At 37.1% G+C, this 23,699-nt stretch overlaps 3 protein-coding genes and 1 long non-coding RNA gene across 6 annotated transcripts; 2 read left to right on the top strand and 2 right to left on the bottom strand.

The window, feature by feature from the left end:
• Positions 1 to 221: 221 nt before the first annotated feature.
• Positions 222 to 4,347, bottom strand: C4H7orf25 (chromosome 4 C7orf25 homolog). 2 transcript variants are annotated; one of them, XM_058181521.1, is made up of 2 exons: positions 4,257 to 4,346; positions 222 to 2,275 (listed from the first exon to the last, which is right to left on the bottom strand). In XM_058181521.1, the coding sequence occupies exon 2, from the start codon at positions 2,260 to 2,262 to the stop codon at positions 1,018 to 1,020; it is 1,245 nt and encodes a 414-aa protein (XP_058037504.1). In that variant the 5' UTR covers positions 2,263 to 2,275; positions 4,257 to 4,346; the 3' UTR covers positions 222 to 1,017. The 2 variants fall into 2 exon arrangements, with proteins under 2 accessions (XP_058037504.1, XP_058037503.1); XM_058181520.1 differs by having other exon boundaries at positions 225 to 2,275; positions 4,198 to 4,347.
• Positions 3,641 to 12,276, top strand: LOC131197446 (uncharacterized). The gene is made up of 3 exons (XR_009154952.1): positions 3,641 to 4,119; positions 5,111 to 5,202; positions 10,259 to 12,276. It is a non-coding gene; the product is annotated as an uncharacterized LOC131197446 (long non-coding RNA).
• PSMA2 (proteasome 20S subunit alpha 2) lies at positions 8,290 to 19,225 on the bottom strand. The gene is made up of 8 exons (XM_058181522.1): positions 19,029 to 19,225; positions 16,931 to 17,007; positions 16,222 to 16,354; positions 13,570 to 13,692; positions 12,283 to 12,364; positions 9,467 to 9,540; positions 8,735 to 8,792; positions 8,290 to 8,633 (listed from the first exon to the last, which is right to left on the bottom strand). Exons 1-8 carry the CDS (start codon positions 19,067 to 19,069, stop codon positions 8,517 to 8,519), a joined length of 705 nt encoding a protein of 234 aa, XP_058037505.1. The 5' UTR covers positions 19,070 to 19,225; the 3' UTR covers positions 8,290 to 8,516.
• Positions 19,226 to 19,347: 122 nt separating this feature from the next.
• On the top strand, positions 19,348 to 22,428 carry LOC131197445 (large ribosomal subunit protein bL32m-like). Of its 2 annotated transcripts, none has more exons than XM_058181524.1 (3): positions 19,348 to 19,590; positions 20,999 to 21,168; positions 21,797 to 22,428. In XM_058181524.1, the coding sequence occupies exons 1-3, from the start codon at positions 19,494 to 19,496 to the stop codon at positions 22,049 to 22,051; spliced, it is 522 nt and encodes a 173-aa protein (XP_058037507.1). In that variant the 5' UTR covers positions 19,348 to 19,493; the 3' UTR covers positions 22,052 to 22,428. The 2 variants fall into 2 exon arrangements, with proteins under 2 accessions (XP_058037507.1, XP_058037506.1); XM_058181523.1 differs by having other exon boundaries at positions 20,987 to 21,168.
• Positions 22,429 to 23,699: the final 1,271 nt, after the last annotated feature.

Genomic DNA, 23,699 nt, shown 5'->3' with positions numbered 1-23,699 from the left:
TGTTACTGGTTTGCAATGGGAACGTGCGCAGGAGGGGTGCTTCTGCCCATGTGCAGAGCATACATGATGACATCTGGGCGGGTGGGCAGAAACTCCCACCACCTTTACTACCGGTTTTCAACATCCAGACCGAACCGGTAGCAACCCACCACTGAGGGGAAGGCAGAAAAAAGAAAGGAAAGAGGGAAGGAAAAAGAAAAAAAGGGAGGGAGGGAGGGAGGGAGGAAGGAAGGAAGGAAGGAGAGATTATGAGAGGATCTGAGGGAAATCTTGCCTTACCACTTGGCACACTTTGCCCCCACATACACATTATGAACAACCAGGTCAAGGTGAGTGAGCACAACAGTAGCGGAAGCTGGCAATGCCTCCCCACCACCACCGAGGTCAACCACAACCGTGATGCAGCCCTCAATGAAATTGAGTTTGACACCCCGATCTATACAATTATTTGCACCAAGATTATTATATTGTGTACATATATGTCAGCCGCAAGACAACAATGTGGAATTGCTCTAAGAAAGCATTCTGGCAATACACAGGAAAAGTTGTATAACATTTATACAAAGTTATACATGAGTAGCTGAAGCACAACAAAATATGTCTGCCCTAAGTTACTTTCAATTCAATTCAGTCAAATGAATAAACTGTGGCCACATAACATCAATATTTATATGCATTACATTATTTTATTTTTAAAATTTCTTCAGCTAAAAAGTTTAAATAAATTACCATACTTTTCAGAGTATAAGAAGCACTCCCTCCCCCCCAAAGGATGGTGGAAATGTTGGTACGTCTTATACATTGAATTCAGCAAGCTTTGGCCTCCCGAAATCCCGTCCCATGTGTCCCATTTTTTGCAAAAATGGGGCCTGCGGAGAGTTTGGGAGGCCTGCAGAGTCCTCCTGGGGGCTGGGGAGAGCAAAAACTTCTTTTTTCTTGTTCACCTCTTTGAAATCTTGGTGCGTCTTATACTCTGGTGCATCTTATAGTCTGAAAAATACGGTATTTAGAACCAGCTTAGTGCTTTAGTAAAGGTGTGGCAGAAGCTTCTTTGCTTTCTGTCAATGCCCTTGGTTGATGAATAAATACACTAAACTTTACTCCCTGATTTGCTGCTGCCCGAACAAAGCCACTGTTTGCTGTCATAGTGATGGCTTTTAAAGTATCTCCTGTCCCAAAGATAATTAGAGAACGGGTATTGATTTTAGAGCTAGGTACTAATCTTGAGGCACTTTCAGAGAGTTGGTCTGGGACCACATGGATTCTATCCATAAGTAATGTGGCTCTATATTTTTCTCCAGGGCCTCCTATAGTTTCTAAAATAAGCTGAAAATCTTTGATTGCAGATTCACAAGCAAACAATTCTTTGCCCTTCATGAATTCCTCCATTTGTGGGAGAACACTCTCACATCGCTCTTGTAAGGCCTGTTCAGTTAAGACTTTCTCTTTGAATATAAAGTAACAGCCTCCATAGCTTAGGGCTGAGACATATGTAATCAGAGTAGTAATGTCTAAATTAACCCTATTGCATGTATTTACTTTCAACGTTGTAGGAAATGCAACACTGGCTATTAAGCTATCCCGATCTACTTTAGTCACTTGAAAGCATTCATCCCCATTGTCAGATTCACTAGAATTTAAACAGTGATCTTCTTTAAGGCAGTTCATTGATGGGTTCACAGCAACAATATCCCCCCGCACAGATATACCCATCTCTTTTAGTCTTTCTGCTATTGGGCTGGATAAACCATTGTAGAAAGCAAAAATAATGTGCGGGCTGGAATATTGCACTGGTTGTTGACAGCTTGCTTGTAGGAAATCCTCTGCTTGCTCAATAATACTCTTGTCACCATACTGGCCCCTGCCCAACCAAATGTTATGCAAAGCTTCAGCTTTCCGACCAACTGCTTTCACCCAAGTATGTCCATTATTTGCAACTACATCTACCACCAAATTTTGTTTTTTACCAAATGAGTCCTTATAAGTAAAAACATGGAGAACACCAACAATACCCTCCAAGTTCTCTGCTGATTCAATGATAGCTTGCAGATGAGTAAGATTTGTACTCTGCAGATGAGACTCTTTGATGCATACTCTACCAGCTTCTACTTTCTGCAAGAATTTTAGTTCTGCCTTTAATTTATTGCAAAGTTTTGCTCCGCCTTCTATGCCATCCTTTTGGGATCTGCAAAGAACTTCTGCTCTTTTAATTAGCTCCTTAGACAGGATAATTCTCTCACACAGCAATGAATGTGCAGACATCTTGGTAATGTTCCTAAGAATAAAAAAATGTACAGTTATTAAACATAAAGAATCCCTCCAGTCATGCTACTAATGCCAATGTGGACCTTTACGGAAGCATTTTTACTTACTAGTCTAACTTATAGCCTGGGATTCCTTGATCTTTTTTCCAAATACTAGCCAAGCTTAGTATCTGGACTGCTTATCGGATACATATATCAAAGATTAGCTTCCATGTGATTCACAGTATTTTTCATCCTTGTTTATAATCTTTGTTTAAAACTTTGAATCCATATTGGTGCCAAAATATAGATGGCATCCTTGCAACACTGAACAGTACCTCCATTTTTTAAATCATGCTGTCAGGCTGCCAGTGAATGGCAGTATGAGCATCTGTTCAAGGAAGGCTTTGTTCTATAGATCTCTACACACCAAAACTTCCAAGACAGTGAGTTTAGAATAATTCAATCGGTGGAGATAATCAGTCTCTTGTAATAAATGCTATAACTACAGTACATGAGTGAATATGTGATCTCACTGATTGTTTTTCTCAATACAATGAATAGAATAGAATAGAACATTTGTGAATCTTTTAACTGATAGAAAAGAGGAATTCCTCATGTCTTTCTATATGATAATTTTTTTACTATTTTGAGTAATCTATCCCATGATTGTTAAATGCTTTAAATACATACCATAGTGCCACCTCCCGGACTGATAATAGGACCATAGTATAGACAGACTGATTTAAATATTCATCTAGGAAAATGCAGCTAGCATTCCAGGAAGCACAAACAACCATTCCATTCTGTGTTCAGAATAGTTTATATAAACTAAATTATAGTTTATGTGTATAAAGAGCTGTCCCCTATATTATGAGTGATTTCAAGTAAATTGGATAAAAATTAGTTTTTTTGTCATGGCAGCACCAGTCAATAACTCTGTGATAATTACACTCTAAGGAGGGAGGGAGAGAAAGATGCAATCTGTAATTTGATGTATACCATATCTCACAGAAGGATCAAGAGAGATCTATGCTTCAGGCCATAGTTTGTTTGTTTTTTTAACTATGGTAACAACAAAAAAACAGATCTGACTTTGTTCTGTGGTCATTCAATATAAACAGATGGGCATAGTTATCTAAATTTTCTGTGATCTGACAGGAAATTTAGATGGATCTTATATATAACTGTGAGGACCCATATGCTGACTTTGACCAGATCCTTTGGCAAGGTTAAAGTCTCAAATGCCAGGAAGCCTGATGTAGTGGAAATTGGAGACATAAAACAGCAACATATGTGGGTCCTTAGTGCTCTGAGTTTTGTTGTTCTCTTGCAGACATTTCATTACCCAAACTAGGTAACATTATTAGCACTGATAATGTTACCTAGTTTGGGTAATGAAATATCTACAAGAAAACAACCAAGCTCCGACAGTACCAAGGATCCCTTATGTCAACTCTGAGTTACAATTATATTCTCCTTTATTGGAACTTTTTAATGTTATGCCAGTTTAGTGATTTCTAAAGAGCCAAGACTGTTTCTTCCTAACACTCAGTGTCCACTCACCCCACCAAAGACCTCACATGATTTTAAAAGCTCTTTGGATTACATTTTAAGGATGATTGGTGGACACAGGCCACCGGTTACGTGATGCAGTAGCAGGCGCCTTTCTCAGCTTCGGGAAGTTCAGAGCGCTACTTCAAAACATCAATTCCTGCTTTCGTAATGCTGTAAATTGTTTTTAAAAATGACACATTATTGCAAGATGCTTGGCTGTTTTTCATTTATGCTCTAAGGTTTCCCTGATCGGAAGCCTGGCTTTCTAATATCAGCAGGAAAGAAACATCCCACAGATGACTTCTCGCTCCCAATTACAGTAAGACTTCCGCCGTTTGGGCTTCAAACCTCTCATTCGCATCGCGTCATGCTCGTTACAAGGGTGACAAATACTCACGAGTAAGGCAGAATAGGACCTTTATGACAGAAGCCCCTGACTGCAGTTTCGTCGCCTACCTCTCTATCTCACGAAGAAAAACAACAGCGAATCATTCCGACTGACGCTCCCCAGCCAGCCTCGCTTCCGGTTTAGATAAGAAGCCGCCATGTGCGGGGCGACTGTCTGAAAGAACTTTAAGATGGGAACCTCCCTTTTGCTGTGGTGATTACTGAGATAGTCACATCCTCAGCCTTAATCATTATGTTGCTTTTTGCTGGGGTAGACTCTGGGTTTAGAATAATTCAATCGGTGGAGATAATCAGTCTCTCAAAAATGGACTTGTAATAAATGCTATAACTACAGTACATGAGTGAATATGTGATCTCACCAATTGTTTTTCTCGATACAATGAATAGAATAGAATAGAATAGAATAGAATAGAATAGAATAGAATAGAATAGAATTTTTTATTGGCCAAGTGTCATTGGACACACAAGGAATTTGTCTTGGTGCATATGCTCTCTGTGTACATAAAAGAAAAGATAGGTTCATCAAGGTACAACATTTACAATGCTACTCAATCCAATAAAATAGACTATTGTTTAACAGTGAGTACAGATGCTCCCAATAGAGATTGGATTTTTATTGGCCATGCTATTTTATCGGCCTGTTATTTTCATTCTTTTAACCATCCCTTTTCTCGACTTCCATTTTTCATTAACAGCATCCTCTATCTAGTGCAGAGGTCTCCAACCTTGGCAATTTCAAGACTTGTGGATTTCAACTCAATTTCAAGACTTGTGGACTTCAATTGAAGTCCACAAGTCTTGAAATTGCCAAGGTTGGAGACTCCTGATCTAGTAATGTCTAATCTCTTGAAGTAATAATTAACAGTTGTGAATTAATCATATTTTTCTCCTTGCTTTTTTAGTGAAGATCTCAGCTTCATCTACATCTCTCTACAGTTTTATAATATTCATATGTACTCCAGTTCAACCAGATGTTTGCAGGAATTAGATATTGGTATGATGAGTTTAAATTCTCTTAACAATTTTTTATCAGATCTAAAGCAGGAATCTTATCACAGTGTAAAGGTCCAATAAGAAGTTTATTACTTACTTGCATGTTAGATACATAAACTCTCACATATATATAATGATATATTATACCATTTGGTTTAGTGGCTAAGGCATCTGGCTAGAAATCAGGAGACAGTGAATTTTAGTCCTGCATAAGGCATGAAAGCCAGATGGGTGACTGTTGACCAGTCACTTTCTCCCAGCCCATCTCACAGGGTTGTTGTGGAAGAACAGGAGCATGGAATATTAAGTATGCTTCTCGCCTTATTTACAGTATAAAAATAATAAAGGAAAAAACATATAAAGTGGGAATGGTAGAAGTTTTAAAAGTATTCATCATTTTCTAGAATAAATTGTAACAAATTTCCATGGGATTACATCCCATCAAAAATTAAAAATAGTTATTTATATTTGGGTTGTTGATAACATACTAAATTCAGAGGAAAAAGTGATGTTTCAGAGCATAACATAGCATCTGTTATCATATTCATAGATGTTCACAAGGATTTTCCTTTCAGGTCAACCTTGATATTCATTCTTAACCTTCCCTTTAAAACACAGCTAGCCACTATCCTTTCTAGAAGTTAAAATACATGCAGCCCCACAAGCTTTTCTGAAGGCTCCTTCTACTTCTTAGTGCTAAAGCCATATATAAAGAAACCAGACTTTGATTTACATATACACTGCAGAAAGATTATCAGTCTCTAGATCAGGGGTGTAAAACTCAATTTCATTTGAGGGCCACATGGTTGATCTCGGGGTCAGGCAGGTGTGGCGGACTGGATGGTTGTGGCCATCTTGATGCCACGCACTGGACATGGCTGACTGGGTGGGCATCACCAGCTTGATGCCACTCCCCAAATTGCTGGCATGTTTCCTCTTCGCACTCCTTAGGCCGGGCTGAAGCCACTGGCCCAATGTTTCTTTGCACTGAGTAGACCGGGCTGAAGCCTCGCTGGCCCGATGTTTCTTCTTCCCATTGGGTAGATCAGGTCGAAGCAATGCAAGTAGACCAGGCCAAGGGGACACGGGTAGACCAGGCTGAAGCAATGCAGGACAACCCTACAGGCCAGATTCAGCCCGCGGGTCTTATTTGATACCACTGCTCCAGTTAGACATGAAAAATATCAGAAATCTGGTGGCTCAACAGACTAAGCAGTCTGTTATTAACACAGCTGCTTGCAATTACTGCAAGTTCAAGTTCCACCAGGCCCAAGGTTGACTCAGCCTTCCATCCTTTATAAGGTAGATAAAATGAGGACCCAGATTGTTGGGGGCAATAAAAGCTGACTTTGTATGTAATATACAGATGGATGAAAACTGTTGCTTAACACAATGTAAGCCGCCCTGAGTCTTCGGAGAAGGGCGGGATATAAATTCAATTTTTTAAAAAATCCAAACTTTTAAGTAGAGCTGTGGTTGAACATTAATTTTTAAATCTTTTTATCTGTAAATGTGGTTTTTAAAAATTGACTATTAAATCTAAAAACAGTCTGCCTATTAATTAGGGATGCACGCAAATTGAATATATTCAAATCCATATAAACAATAGTGTTCCTAAAGTATTAACAATCCATTTGGGGTCAACTAGTGTGAGAAAACTCAAACCTGGATGTTTGGATTATTCTGGGATTCATACAGAATGCAATCCAGGACAAGTTAAGGTATAGCTTTTCAGTTCAGCTGCTCTAACTCTCAAAGCAGCAGATTCCATCAGTCTCCCCATTTTCCCAACTCTCCCATGCAATACATCCTGGAGCCCATCAACTTTCCCAGTATTTTTCTTTCTCTTCAGATATGGCCATCAAGGTGTTAGCATACTATATCCCCTCAACTTGCTATTTCCACAAATTCAGCAGAGTACTCCCTTCCTATCCCAGCTGCCAGCATCCTTTGTTTTTCACTATTCCTTCACAAATAATTTGTCTGGAATAATACAGAAGTATCTTGTTTTTGTAAATGGACTAAATACCCGACATGTGTACAAGGACCACCCAAACCCAGCTTCTTTGTATACAGAATGATTCATAAATGGAACTCTTTATATCTATATAAAATAAAATATAAATATTTAAATTTTAAAACACTATGTAAAAATTAAAATATATAAAATGTGTATTTGTGTATTACAGTGAAAGCCCAACTGTTATACATATGCTGCAGAAAGGAGCAGTTAGGAGATTTTAGTCACGCCTATTCTGCAAAGTAATTTAATAGTGCTATATATAGGCAGATGGGAAGAATACTAACATTGTGAAGTAGTTCATCTAACTTCTTGTAGATTTTTATTTAGGGATGGATTAGACAGGGAAAATGGACATACAGTATATTTAGAGCTTAATCTGATGATTTCAAGATTTTTTAAATTAAATGTGCAACTAAGCACAATATGTGCAACATCAGGATGACACATGCAATTGTGAGAGCATCTGTGTATTATAAATACAAATAAAACAAAGTATTTTTTTAAAAGGGTGAATCAACTAGTTTTGTTTTTTTTAAAAAAAGGATGTTCCAGATCATGGCCAATATCTACTTCTTTCCCTCCCCACTGGGATCCCCCTACTCCACTACTGTCATGTTCAGAATTCTCGCCCCAGATTTCCAAATTAAAATAAAAAGGAATACTTAATCAGCTTGATTAAATACTTGATTTGCATACAGAAGGTTGCAAATATAGTCTCTGGCCAATTCAAGGTAAAGAATCCACTGAAACATGGAAGAACTACCACCAAAGTAAACCTGGGATACCCAATGTACTCATAGATAGTTATTTAGATGTTTAGCAGATTTCTTGTCCCATCCCCCTTTTAATGTTCACATTTTTAAAAAAATCTTTCCAAAAATCCTTCAGTATAAACATAAGTCACTGGCTCTTTTTTAGAAATTCTTCCCAATATAATTTCTGCTATGAAAACCTGCACACTAGTTCTATCGGTAAAAACTTTACAGAATCTTTAATCACTTGTTATTTGAATAGCTTTGTGGACGCAAAATTTGAATTTTGAAACAATCTTAGCAACACTTGAAATTAGTATAATGAAGTATTTTGTAAGTTTAATCAGAACTTATACCATTTTTTTTAGATTGTGTAAATATTCTTGTACATTGTTTAATGTTTTAATTAGTTTTATATTTCAGCAGCATGTGAATCCATATTTCTTTTTAAAAAAATCTACAGGTTTAACAAATTAAAATCAAAAGCCACTAATATGAAGTTAAAAAGTGAAAGCAGATGCATGTTCTCATCTATCAAGATTAGGCGATTGCAGCCAGATAATCCTTAACTTCAGTTGGAGTGAGTCTTCTAAATCCTGCCTCATTACAGATGCCAACTTCTATGTTATCTTCAGTCATCTGTCCTTCAAAACTTTCCTAATAATAAAAAGATACACAATTTTGTTAAATATTAAAACATTAACTTTGAAAATGTTATCAAATTTAATAATACTCATTATCAAATGAGTATTTTTCACCTTTAATGTCAAGATGGCAGTATGAATAGCATCTTCAAGCTCTAAATCTTCATTGTATCTGCAAAAGAACAGACATTTTCTAAGAAATTTAAAATATCCCCCAATTGTTATAACTAAAAACCTAAAATTGCACAAGTGCAAAATTATACCATAGATTCAGGAATTATTTTTAAACCTTACAGTTTTTTCCCTAGGGTTGGGCAAGGATGAAAATGGTACTGAGATATCATTTTGCTGCTGAACATTGCCTACTCTGGTGATGTCTTACTGTCACCAGCAATGACCACACTGATGTCTAGAAATCAAACATAAAGGTTTACTCAAGATTATTTTAAAATATTATTACATAGATACGTTATGCATTGTAAATCACATCAAGATACATCAGTAGAGAACATATTGTAAATATATTAACAGAATACAAGAAAAAAGTGACCCCTGGTTTTCTTTTTAGCATGATAGCTTCCTCTCTTAAATAAAAGTACTTAATAATTTTTGTGTTTTTTTTTAAGAGTGAAAGGGATACTTATTCCTGTCTTATAGAATAACCAAGATGATGTTGGTGGACCAAATTCACTATCAAGATGAATTTTGATAAAGTCAGTTTTATATGAATTATATTTAACTAAAAACCATCCAAGAATTCAGAAAAGAACAATCCAGAAATGGAAAATTCAAACAATACAAGTCTGTAATAATTTACTAGATTACAGAATTTCTATTCTGCATTACCTTTTCTCCAGAAATGTCTTTCCATTTACATAGTTTTTTCCCATTGCAGTTGCTTTCCATGCAAAGTATGCCCCCTGGAAGGTGAAAAGTACAGCAAATTAGAAATATGCATATTATAGCTATCTTCTTAATAATAAAGTATAAAAATAATGTATAATATACATTATTTACTACTTATAGTGAAAATAGAAAAAAATAATAACCTTATATTACTAGAAATTCCTTGGAAACTTCCTAACTGTACAAATTCATACACAGAAATTATAAAAGTGGATTGCAAGGAGATGAGAGGCATATGATACTCCCAAGCAAATACAGGTAGTTCTCTTCTTCCAACAATTCATTTAGGGACTATTCAAAGTTACAATGCACTAAAAAAAAGTGACATGACATTTTTTCACACAAATGATTGTTGTGGCATCCCCATGGTCACATGTTCAAAATTTAGATTCTTGGCAATTGACTCATATTTATGATGGTTGCAGTGTCCTGAAGTCATGTAATTACCTTTTGCAGCAAAATCAATGGGGAAGCCAAATTCACTTAACAACCATGTTACTAACTTAACAACTGCAATAATTCATTTAACAACTGTGGCAAATGGAGCAAAACTCACTTAACAACTGTCTTACTTAGCAACAGAAATTTTGGGCTTGACTGTGGTTTTAGGTCAAGGACTATCTGTACTTATTTTTTAAGCTTTTGAGAAATAGTATTCTCTAAAGATCTGCAAACGTTCTACTCACAGAGCAGTCATTCTGAACCCAGATTATGTTTTTGGTTCTGATATAGATATATGTACACCAAGCAGTAGTACTGGCGTAATCGGGAGAGAGGAACAGAAAAAGCGACAGTAGCAGATAAAGGCAAATACAGAAAAGAAGGCATGAAAATCAGAAGAGGTAAGTGGAAGAGGTAAGTAGGTCATTGGATATCCCACACTTGAAGTCAACTTAGATCCTATCAATGACAAAATCCTGAACTTTAAGTGTATTAGCCTTGTTATACCATTTAGAAAGACCCCTCAGATTTTGTTACAGCACAATTTCCAAAATACAACAAATTTGCTTTAAGTCTGAAATAAAAAACATCTTCTGTTTTATGCAAAATCCTAGTATTATCCAGTTGTGAAATGAATGATATAATAATGGGCTAAAGTAATAAACATTCTAATAGTCTAGAAAAGGGATTTTATCACAGGATTATTCTGACTACTGGTGGAAACCTGCCACAACCTGCTCCTCCACCACCATGGGAGGGTGGATTGGGGTTGGGCAGGCAGTTATTTTGTGCAGAACGTGCAGATTGTAAATGGCATTTTCATAACATGCCCTTAGCAAACATCATATGAACAGGTTCTCAAGTACCCAGATTATGTAAATGTTGGGGTGTGCAGTGTTTTGAGATGATCAGAAGTGTTTACAGGTTGTAAAACATTCGTCCCAGGCCATTATTTTTGAACCATCCTTTATTACCTTTAAAGCCCTGCATGGCATGGATCCAGATTACTTGAGGAACCATCTCAACCCACTGGGACTGACTCTTCCCACCTATGCTGGCAAAGGAGGCATGCTGTGGGCCCCTTCAGTCAAGGAAATCTGGCTGGCAGGGTCCAGAAGGACCTTCTCTGCCATGGCACCGGCTCTTTGAAATATATCCTGTGGGAAAATTTTGCTCCCACCCTGTCCTTCTGCAGGAGCCTGAAGACATGGCTCTGCCAGGTGGCTTGGGGCTCTAACAGAGAGGTATCACACTGGAGGTGGTTGATGAATAAAAAGGCAATCCACCCTTCCATCAGAACGGCCTTCCCTTCTCTCCCCATTTTCTTCTATAATTCTATTTTTCACTGTAATTTCCATTTTTATTGTTTTAGAAATATTTCTTTTATTATTTTTATGCTTCTAATGCTGCAAGCCACCCAGAGCTGCTCCAAAACGAGATGGATGACAAATAAATGTAATAAATAATAAATTATATTAAATTTTAAAAAGTCAAGGATTATCTGTACTAAGATTCTGAAAATACAGGCGTATGAAGTAAGCCTATCTGTGGATAAGCTGATCGTCAAAATTTTTGAATGTTTTATTTTTCATAATTATTTATCCATTGGTTTATTTTTCATTAGGATTAAAGGTCAGCTTATCTGCATATGGATTTATCCATATATTTATCCACTGGATATATGGGCATTTCAAAAACGTATTACTGTGTATAATAACAGATAAATCTGTCAGTGGATAAGCCAAATCCAATTTTGGGGAGGAATTCTGACACTTAAAATTTTTGACTTATTTATGGGTATATATGGCAACGTCACTATACATATAAATACAGATTACCAAAAACAGGAGAGCTAAGACAGGACAATCAAATATATTTAATAACAGATTATCATTTAAATCTCCTAAGGGTCTATGAAGTTACAAATAATCTTGACAAGATAAAAAAAAGTCTGGCTATTTTATAATCTAGGAACTCAGAACCAAAGATAAAAGTGAGCTTTTGGGGACAAAATTTGGAAGTCACTATAGGAAAAAGTTATTCTGCTGGTGAATGTTGAAACAGACCAATAGTACTGTAAGGTATTGAACATGCTACCTCACTACCCATATCTAGTAGGTCTGAGATGATTTTAAAGCTCACCACCCAAGCTATCCAATAGCTGTGAACATTCTATCCTGGAAATTTTAACCATCAATTATACATATATTTTCCTTAAAATTTACTGCAGAAAAACAGTTCTTAAGTTCTTCAAGCAAAAAGCTAGAGCAAGTTTTTATACAAAGCTATGAAGAAGTTTAATTTTAAATACTTACAGATGGATCAGACTGGAATAAATATGGTCGCCCCTCATTCCATCCACATATCAATAATGACACTCCAAATGGGCGTACACCTCTATCAAGGAAGACATCAGAAATACTCAAGGGCAGCATTTAATAAGCTGTTGGGGCATTTAGTTTCATTTATTTTTTTACAGTCATATCAGTTTATAATTTAAAGCATTATGGGATTACATTACGTAGTTAATAATTTTAAACTTGTCACTGCTGATTCTGCTTCTATACTTTTAGCACTTGCTTTTCAGGCAGAAATTAAGGAAGTGAAACTTTTATTAGAATGAAGACCGATTCAAAAAAATGCATATGCAAATGAAGATATTATTAAAGGAGTGACAGAAGAAGTCATCACTATTTATTTTTCCTAAAATATTGCTGAAATGTATTAATATTACTTTTTTAATTTCTTACATTTATTTATTAAGCATTAGCCATACTAGTTCCTTGAGATACATAATTGTTTTCTGTTATTCATTCTTCATTTAAGAGCATAATGAAGCATGGGTTAGGCAGCAAGTAATTTTGGCACTCTTGTTCAGACTACACATTCAAGAATGTCGTAAATGAAGGCTCTTCAAAAAAAAGCAGAATAAAAGAAATCATGAGCTTATCTATGCTACAAAAATAAGAAGACATTTCAGTCTATATACGAGTAAATTGTAACTATTGTCCAATTAACCAAAATCTCATACCAAAGCAGGGCAAGCAAGAATAGAATATTTTCTTTCAGAAAAATAATTTAAGCTTATGTACAATATTAAGAAACTTTGTATTTTAATACAGCAGTATCCAACCTTCCAGTTCTGTGAACTAGCATTGGCAGGGGGGAGGGTACAGTTTCATGTGCAAACATACCATTTCACAAATGGAGCTTCCTGTCCTCGCCCATCACTAGTGGGCCAGGGAGGTTAAGGACCTCTTAATACATTTAACAGATATTTATATGCACTAAACTATAAAGGTAGTCCTTGATTTACAATCAGTTACAACCTACCTGAAAAAGCGACTTATAAACCAGATCTTCCACACACACACACCGCAATTACATTACTGAACTTTGGGTAATACTACTGCAATTATGGCCATTTGCAGTCATCTTTTATGACAGTTTTATGACCATATTCCTACATATGGCAAGGATATGCTTATTAAGTAATCTTACAAAATTATTCCCTGGTATAGCAGAAAAAATGTATGGTTACCACCTTCATAACTTGAAGAATAAAGAAACGAATGCATTTTATTTAAAAGCAAGTAACATACCCAGATTGAGTGTATTCTTGCATCACAGAAGCGATCCTCTGCACTAGCTGAGCTGTTGGAATAGGCTCATGATAAACCAAGTAGTACTGCTGAGCCAATTTACGAGCTCTATGAACAAGTACTCTAACAAAACAAAGTAAACACAGACACACACAAACAAAAAAGATTATTATTAAATTACAGTGGACATCTTTTTAGAATTGAATAGAATAGAATAGAATATAGAATAGAACAGAACAGAACAGAACAGCTTTACTGGGCAAGTGTGATTGGACACACAAGGAATTTGTCTTGGTGCATACACTCTCAGTGTACATAAAAGAAAAGATACACTGAGAGTATATGCACCAAGACATGACGGTTTTTTTCATGGTTTTAGTATGCTGGTAGAGAAACCAACGTTACAGGGAGAAAAATAATATGTAAAATAAACAGGCCCGCAATATCAAATGGAAATAACTCTGGCAGAAAGTAAAACAGACTGTGTGTTTTACTGTGTTTAGCTTGCCTTTTGTACTTCATCAGTATAACCAACTGAATAATAACATAGAATCATAGCATGGAAAGGATCTTTTTAGTCCAACCTCCAGCTCAAGGCAGATCTTATACTATTCCAGTCAAATCAGGGCCTCTGGTGGCTCAGCAGACTAAGTCTGTCTGTTATTAACACAGCTGCTTGCAATTACTGCAAGTTCAAGTCCCATCAGGCCCAAGGTTGACTCAGCCTTCCATCCTTTATAAGGCAGGTAAAATGAGGACCCAGATTGTTGGGGGCAATAAAAGTTGACGTTGTATATAATATACAAATGGATGAAGACTATTGCTTAACAGTGTAAGCTGCCCTGAGTCTTTGGAGAAGGGCGGGATATAAATAAAAAAAAAATCGTTTGTTTTTGAAAACCTCTAGTGAGGGAGCATCAGCTTTTGGAGACAAGCTATTCTATTCATTAATTGTTCTCACTGTTGAATATTTCTTATTTCTAGACTGGATTTCTCTTTAATAAGCTTCTACCTATTACTTCTTGTCATCCCTGTTCCTTTGGAGAATAAGTCAATCCCCTCTTTTCTGTGATAACCCTAGTATTGGAAGACAGTTATCATTTCTCACCTAATCATTCTCTTTGATAGGCTAGACATATCTGGCTCCAGACCTTTTATCATCACTGTTTTCTCCCACTTTCTAGGGCCGCAGCATCTTTTGTATCATGGAGATCAAAAACTACATGCAGTATTCTAAATGTGGTCTCGCCAATGCGGTATAAACTAGTATTATCTCTTCTCATGATCATATTATCCCTGTTGATGCAGCCCAGGACTGTGTTGGCTTTTTGGCAGCTGCAACACACTGCTGGTTCATAATTAAGTAATCCACTAGGACAAGTAGATCTCTCTCATAGTCACTATTATTTAGTCAGGTATCACCTATTCTGTATCTTTACATTGGTTTTTTCCTGTCCAAGTACAGGACCCTTTTGTCACCAATGAACTGCATCTTGCTGGATAATAGGGGCCAGTGCTCACCTCTGTCAAGATCCCTCTGAATCTTGAATCTATTTTCCAAACGGTTAGCAATTCCCCCCAACTTGCTATCCTCTCCAAATTAGATGAATTTCCCTTGTATCCTCTATCTAGATCATTTATAAAGATATTGAAGAGTACTGGGCCCAAGACAGAAACTTGAGGTACTCCCAACACATGCTTCCCTCCATGTATATGTAGTTCCATTGAGCACTACCCACTGAGTGTGGTTGGTCAGTCAATTGCAAATCCATCTGGTGGTGATACTATTCATCAAGAAATTAGCTGTGGTCTACTTTGTCAAATACTTTACTGAAGTTCAAGTATACTATGTCCCCACACATTGCTGATCTACTAATTTAGTCACTTTATCAAAGGAGGATACAAAGTTTATTTGGCATGATTTGTTAACAAACCCAAATAATGCTGGCTTCTAATCATCACCTTGTTCATTTATAAGTACTTACAAATCCTCTATAGGAGTGCAATTATTTTTATATTATTCTAAGAAGTTATAGATCACAAATCTCCAAGAATGATTTTTAAAAAGACATTGACTACCCTGTTTCTCCCAAAATAAGACATCCCCTGATAATAAGCCCAATTGGGCTTTCGAGCACATGGCAATTAAGCCAAGCGCTTATTTTAGGGTTCAAAAAAGTATAAGACAGGGTCTTGTTTTTGAGGAAACATGATAATTCATTAGCTTTATGGACTGGGCTACCAGGTCAGATTTACAATCCTGATAAATATATGTACACACATATATATAATATGCACTTTTCAGAAAAAGGCTTAGCTGTTATTAACAAAGGGTTTGAATTTTCATATTAAGAAATATATCTGGGATTACAGTCTTGGCTTGGTTAACAGCTTATTCATTATTGTAGAGCACAAAGGAATTAGGAATAGAATAATGCCACAAAGCCAGGTTGCTAATATATGGATATATCTTTGGAAGATAAAAGTTAAAAACGTAGCTTTTAGCAAATATTTCTTCTAAACAATATGGTGTATAACACCTGTTGAATTGTAGATAATTTTAACCAACTTGATTTCACCTATCTCAAAATCTGCTCAAAGACCAATGGTAATATTTCCATCTAATATTTTTTAATATTTTTTCTTATTTACCTGTAATCAGGGCCCATGCCACTATATACCAAGCCTATGTGTTTAGTAATAGGTTCCACTTTGTGTACACTCCGTTCATCATACAGTATAGATTTCTGCTTTTTCTCTGTTGCTAGTACCACACCATTTGCAGCTACATAAAAAAAAGAATGCAGTAAATTAATAATACTAGAACATCTTCCCGCTGCTTCCCTTGCAACATTTAATAAAAAGAAATTTAATTTATCTTATATAAGATTAAGTAACTTTCCAACTGAAATGTGGAATATAAATATTTAAATAAAGAATATCCTGAATTAAACAAAGTAATTACAGTTTTTAAATTTCCTTAGAAATGTTTATTTAAATAGAAAACAAATGTTCAGCTAAATAACCAGCCTTTCTGACTTATTTTAAATACATATTTTAAAAACTGGAAATACCCTTTATATCTGTGCAATAATACAGACAGAATGCTCTTCTAAAATATAGGGGCTACTCCCTCATAAAAGATTAATACACTTGTCTCAGTCAAGTACGTTAATTGTACTTGATTGGGACAAGCATTTATTCTAGCAATCTGTTTTTATAGGGCCAAGCAAAAGCTTTTTTTAGGCAGACAATAAAATTTTATCATTTTTTTTCTTCCTTCATATCTCAACTAAGGGCATGGGAATATTTATGCTAAAAATTAATTAAATCAAATTAATTAAACAAACTTCTTTAATACCTTTAATTCCAACCGATGGAGCTCCTGCTGCAACAGCTGCCAAAGCATATTCAATTTGAACAAGCTTTCCAGAAGGACTGAAAATATATATATTTCATTATATTCATTCATGAGACATTTGTGGAGAAAACATTTTCTAACAAGAAAGACAAGCATACTGAGCACATTGCATAGTACATTAGAATATGTACCAGAAGTTAAAACTTACCTTTCTCAAAATACCTGTTTAGAGTTAAAATATTAGACAATTTTCTCAAAGATATTAATAGATTCAGTATAATTTACTCTAATTTACTTTCACTTTAGGAGCTCCCGCTCAGCTCGGCTCCTGGGCATGGAGAGGGCTTAGGTGGTGGCAGCAGCAGTGGCTCCTCACATTGCTGAGGAGTAAAGTCATTGCGACCATTGTCTGCCCTGAGCTGCGAACCATGGGGCCCACCTTGTTTGCCAAAGCTACTGGGCAGATACCCCCCTCCCCCATCCCGAAGAGGTTTGTTCCTCAGGCTGTGCTCCGATTCTCCACCCAGAGCTACAGGTAGGAAGACCGGGCATCTTCCTACCATCACCGAGCATAGCCTTCAGTGCCAAGTTCCTCTTCTGCCCCGATGAAAATCATCCCCCCCCCCACTCATTCCAGTTAAATGCACATAGAGTGATAGGGTTTGTTTTACACAGAAAAAAAGATCTGTGCTGCTCGTTATCAAAATCAAGTGGAAATGTGGACACGGCTAATCTTGATGCTGGTAGGCAGAGGCAGAATTCTTTTTTTCTTGTTTCCTCCCCCAAAATTATACTCCGGTGCATCTTACTCCAAAAAATACGGTAATTATATGAAACTGAAATGCATAGCCCAGCCCAAGATTATTGTCACAAAGTCACTGTCTGACTTCAGTGTAGTCATATTTCATAATTTTAGTACTGTATCAGTAATGTAGCATTGTAGCAATGTACTAATGAACTGTGCAATCCTTTTTATTGCCAATCACAAATAAATTTATTTATATCCTGAAAAAATCATGTGTCTATAACTGAGCAAAATGACATCACAGGGAAAAACCTTTTCAATCAAGGTATCTTTACTTTTGAACTTAAGAGAATGCATCCAAAATCTGGGACACATGATCTTTGTGGAATTGAAATTTGGCAATTTCCATGAAACAATTTATGATATAAAAATTATTGTAAAGCATTTTATAATATAATACAAAATATAATAAAACATTTCTTGTGATCAGCTACTGGTGTCTAACAGTTCAACTTGGACAACATTCAAAGCAAATACATTTCCAAGTATCTCCCTGCGGTTAAAAAAATTATTTTCCTATGTATTAGAAACGTTGCTATTATTGAAGGCATTGTCAAATCTGGAAATGATTGTCTCAGAAACAATAATCTAAAGCACGGATGTCCAACTTGGCCCCTTGAAGAGTGGTGGACTTCAACTCCCAGAATTCCCCAGTCAGCATGAGCTGTAAATATGAGCAAGCCGCTGGTTAGGGAATTGTGGGAGTTGAAGTCCACCACTCTTCAAGGGACATCCCTGACCTAAAGGGTCATTCCGTAGACAGCCTACATTGTTACAGTGAACATTCATAGAACTGTATCGTAATTAAAATTGCTTTTTCACAGCCATTTTATAACTCTGATTGCATATATTGGGGGGAAAGCAACTGTAAGGTTTATCGTAGTCCAGTTATATTTTCCTTATTAAAGTAGGAGCGCTACTTGATTTGATGTATTACCAAGCATCAATAATTAATCTGCCAAAGTCAAATCGCCCTTGCATTAAAGAGAAAAAAGATGATCTTACCCCTAAAGATTGATCAAGTCTGTTAAAAAGCCCCATAACTAAACTCAAATTCCACCTTTTTCGTTAGTAACCTACTTCATTATTGTACCTGCATGCCACTTCTTTCTACAACAATGAGCAACGAACAGCAGCAACAGTGACTCCACAAAATCACTTCCCATTCTACTATTCCGGGAAGAGCAATCAATCAACCATATAGATTTTCTCACTCCAGACACAACCCACGCAGGGCGCGCTGGACATTCGAACGATTCGCCTCAAAGTTTCCCCTTCAAGAAAAGAACCTACCTGAAAGTGGTGAGAGAAAAACTGTAGCCGCGTTCCGCCATTTTAACTCGCGCCACTGAGCCTCACAGCCCGCTCTGGCTAACTGCGGCTGCGTGCCCGGCAGCTTTACGCGTGCGCAAGGAAAGAAACCTGTCTGGTGCGGAATTTCCGCAGTTTTGATAAGTGATGTTCGCCTGATAATTCCCGAAAGCAGCACGTGGCCCTGAATTTCTAGGAGTGCCGTTAATTATAGTGAATCTGCGAGACGGGCCACAGGGGCTCTCAGAGGCAGCCTCCGGTGCAGTTTGAAAGTCAAAACTCGCACAAGGAGAACAGTAGTTCACCCAAGACGTGTGACAGTGACAGGATCGATGCGGGGACTTTGACTCGGTTTCCCAGGATTCCTTGCGGTGGACACCCACACGGATTTCGTCGGAAGCCTGTGGGCGGAGCCGCGGGAGGTGCCGGGAAAGCCGGGAGCGGAGCATGGCTGCAGTGTTGGTGTTCTCGTCCCCTTTCCCCAAACTCCGTCGTTTTCTCCGAAGCTGTTGGGGGACACTTGGCGGCCACGCAGGGCCATGGGGTAAGGATTCTAATAAGAGCTCAGCGGAAAATTCCCACGGTCGCCTTCAAGCTACTCGTTGAGGTGCTTGCGTCGCTCAGTCGAACGAGGGAATTGAAAGCTACTTTTTAGAAAACTACTTAGAAACTATTTAGAAAACTGCGAATTTGCTAGTCGAGCCAGCTTCGGCTGTGGTGCTCGGTCTCCTTTCGTCTATTTGTTTGCTTCTTTGCCTGTTGCTTTTTCTGTTCTTTCCCAAGGCGAAAGCGTGGCAGGGACAAAGTGCAGGGAAGAGAGATTATTTCTTTTGCTTTTTGTTTGTTTTTAATCTGGCTTTATAATTTTTAAAGAGAAACAGATTGTTAGTTAAATGGAGGATAGCATTCAAACTGAAAGTAGAGCGCTCGTACTATAGATTCCAAAACTGTTTACGTCCCTTATGCGTTGTTCATCGTCTTCCCATGTGGAAACAAATGTTAGAGAAACAATAAAATGTTATGAGAATCGGTTTGCTGTAGAAAAGGCTGCACACCGGAAGATGCGAGTTAATCCCACTTTAGGCAGGAAGCCAGCTGAGTGACTTGGGCAAGTCCTCTTTGCCTTAGGAAGCAGGCAAAGACAAGCCGCTTCTGAAATTTTGACAAGAAAACTGCAAGGACTAGTCCAGGCAGTCACCAGGCGTCAAACTGGCTTGAAGGTACATACAAAAAGATGATGAACAAGAGATGATTTCTCATTTTAAAAAGCAATTGAATGATATGAGATACACACACACACACACTTTAGATGCTGACCCTGTGCATTCCATTGTATACATATTTATTCAGAAGTGAGTTCATTTGTTTTCTGGGCTACCTAATTCCTTTTAAAGCATTTAAAATTATTGTCATGGTCAATAAACCTTATGTTAATATAGTGATTTTTAATTGTTCAATAAATTTGCTAACTCTGCACTAATATTAATCTTTCCCATCACCCATCTTCTTCCACTTATGACTGTAACTTTGTTGCTTGTATCCTTACGGTTTATACTGATTGCTTAATTGTAACCTATGACTGTCATTAAGTGTTGTAAGTGTTGTACCTTGATGAAGTTATCTTTTCTTTTATGTACACTGAGGGCATATGCACCAAAACAAATTCCTTGTGTGTCCAATCACACTTGGCCAATAAATTCTATTTATTCTATTCTATACGTTGAAGTTCCCTGTAAATGGGCTCCAGCACCAAGTCAGTTTGAAGCACCAATTCATGTTGAAGAGAGCTGCTAGCTTCAGATGTCGTTGGTTTAAAATCTAAATGCTACTCAGTTCAGAATGAACGCCATTAAAAAAGGCGTTACTATTCCATATTGAATTTAAGCTGTTTTAAATAGACTAAGATGTGACACTGTTTGAGTTGATACCTTTTCTTTAAGCTCCTGCTTTAGCAGTACAAGCTCCAGATTCTGTACTCAATCCTGTGGAAGAGAAAACGGAGTATTTTGAAAACCCCAGCTTTTTAGACAGCATACTTTGGATGCCAGCTCCAAAGTCAAGGCGGACAATTGAGGTTAATCGCACCAGACGAAGGAGTTCTAACCATCTTATAAAAATAAAGGTAATTTGTTAAATTTCCCTGTGCAGAAAATTGGACTTTGTTTCCCTTTCATTGCTTTTATATGTTTCATTCTTCACTATCAATAGGAGTAGGTTGGCAAGGAAGTTCACAGATATAAATGAAGGTTTGTTTCCTAGTGGGTTTGCTGTGAATATAAATCTATGCAGTCTGGGCTGCATGAAATTCCTGCCAACTGCAAATGTGAAACCAAAACTGTAGTTTTGTTTTTATTTTGTTTGCCTTAATTTCTAACAACATGGAAAACAAATTGTTCCAGCTAGACAACTATCCATCTAACCACCATGGCTAAAATACATTTATTCCTGCTTCTTGACCAAACAGCTTCCTGCAGCCCTGTAGCACATCAAAGGTCTGAGATCCAGATTCAACCCTTCAAATATTGCCTGTCCCTACTAAATATTAAAATATTAACTTGGAGATATATTTTGATTTCTACATAGCATTGGCAATACTATTTTTGCTGTGTTGGTTTTATTATTTTGATAAGATTGTTTAGTCCCATTTTGTACTCCACTTTATTGTTACGTTAATGAAAAAAGTTCAGATTTTTTATAAATAATTAAATATTCTCTCTCACTGCATCTTAAGACACTTTTTTTTCTTTTAGAGAAACATAGATATTTGTCCTGAATGCGGCAACCTGAAAGAGAAGCATGTTCTTTGTGGCTATTGTTATGAAAAAGTTAAACAGGAAACCTATGCCATAAAAAATCAGATTCAATTATTGGAAAATGGACCACATAAGGCTCCCACTGTAGAAAGTGTTGTGCTTTATGCAGGAGAAAAACCCAGAAATGAAGATGAAGGCAAGCGAATTATCGAAAGGAACAGGAAACGTCCATCTTGGTTCACGTTGGACTAAACAGACATCACAATGGAATGATTGATTCCCTTATACAAATCCTGCTTTGGATAATATACATCCAGAAGACTGCACTGTAATTTATACTGCAGTTGCTTAAGTGTGCTACTTGCATCATACTCTGTGCATGTGTGCATTGTACTTTTTAAAGAGTCTGGGTTTTGTTTTGTCTTTTAACATTCACCCAGAATTTAATTCTACATTGGGAATTTACATGGATAGGGGAATTGGCTGTTAATTAGTGATAACATAACCTTATAGTAACCTAAATAACTTATCATTTGCAGAAGTGGTGTGTAACTGCATACAAAGATGTGTTGTATGTTATTTCAACATGAATTTAAACTGTGTTTGCAATTAAAGCATATTCAATTTCATGAGTCCTCTATTGTTTCATTTTGTGGGCAATTTTTTGAGCTATGAAGAATATTGTGATAAAGCTCATATGCAGCAAGTTTTCCAACTTAAGAGCACTTTTTTTTTTTCAAAACTGCGGGAGGCATACCCCATGCATGGCATTGCATGTTGAAGAAGGCTAAATATTATAAATTCTCTAACTTGTTTTTTAGAAAGTTAAAAGGCTGAGGAATATATTGATGACCTCACACTCAACCTAAATATCTAGCCATTAACCAAAGTCTTCCTTTAGTTTGATAGCAGTCTCTTAATTGTATAAATAGATTATTTAATTAATTAATTGCATTAAAGTGGCTGCCCATTACACTGGGCACCTAACAGATCAGAGTACCCTACAAAATGGAACCTACAAAAAGACATATGCATACACACATATTACATATATATAATCTATATCAGGGTTGTCAAACCTGATTTCATTGAGGGCCACACCAAGGTTGTAGTTGATGTGGGGATGGTGGGGCATGGCTAGCTCAACATCACTTGGTGTCAGAGGATGCTTGGCTGGGGAAATGGTTCCTTCCTTTTTCTTTTTCCTTCCCTCATTCTTGCACATAAAAATCAGAGGAGCTCTGATCAACTATCATGGCCACCGTTTTGACAATTTTGCTGTACTGTTTGTGGCCGCCCCCACAAAATGCAAGCATGGGATAAACTAAGCCTGGTTTGTTTTCAGTCTTAAGTGGCCATAAAGTACTAGCAAAAGTGGCAGGGCAAGGAGGCATCGAGAAATGTTGGACTTCCAAGGTCCCTTCCATCTATCGTCGTCGTTGTTTTTCTTTTTCTTCCTTCCCCTCTTTCCTTATTTTTCCTTCCTTGCTCTTTCCCCCTTATTTTTTTTTGTTTTCCTCTTTCTCCTTTCCTGTCCCTTGGATGTTCAAATGCAAAATGGAAACATTTCTCGATGCCTCCTTGCCCTGCCACTTTTGCTAGTAGTTTGTGGCCACTTAAAAGACTTGAGAACAAACTAGGCTTAGTTTATCCCATGCTTGCATTTTGTGGGGGCGGCCACAGACAACAGTACAGCAAAACTGTTAAAACGGTGGCTGTGACAGTTGATCAGAGCTCCTCTGTTTTTTATGTGCAACAGCTTTAGCATTTAAGAACAGAGGTAACTTAGTTGCTTTTCTATGAATACATAATCCTTAAAAGGGCTGTCCTGTAGGAACGCTGCCATGGTCTAATTGAAACTGGAATGTAGCAAAGGAAAATATTTTCCCCCACTCTGCTA

The sequence above is a fragment of the Ahaetulla prasina genome, chromosome 4 (assembly GCF_028640845.1).
Source record: "Ahaetulla prasina isolate Xishuangbanna chromosome 4, ASM2864084v1, whole genome shotgun sequence".
Lineage (NCBI taxonomy): Eukaryota > Metazoa > Chordata > Lepidosauria > Squamata > Colubridae > Ahaetulla > Ahaetulla prasina.
Note: the sequence above shows the minus strand (reverse complement) of the source record. Positions and strands in the feature narration are given on the sequence as shown.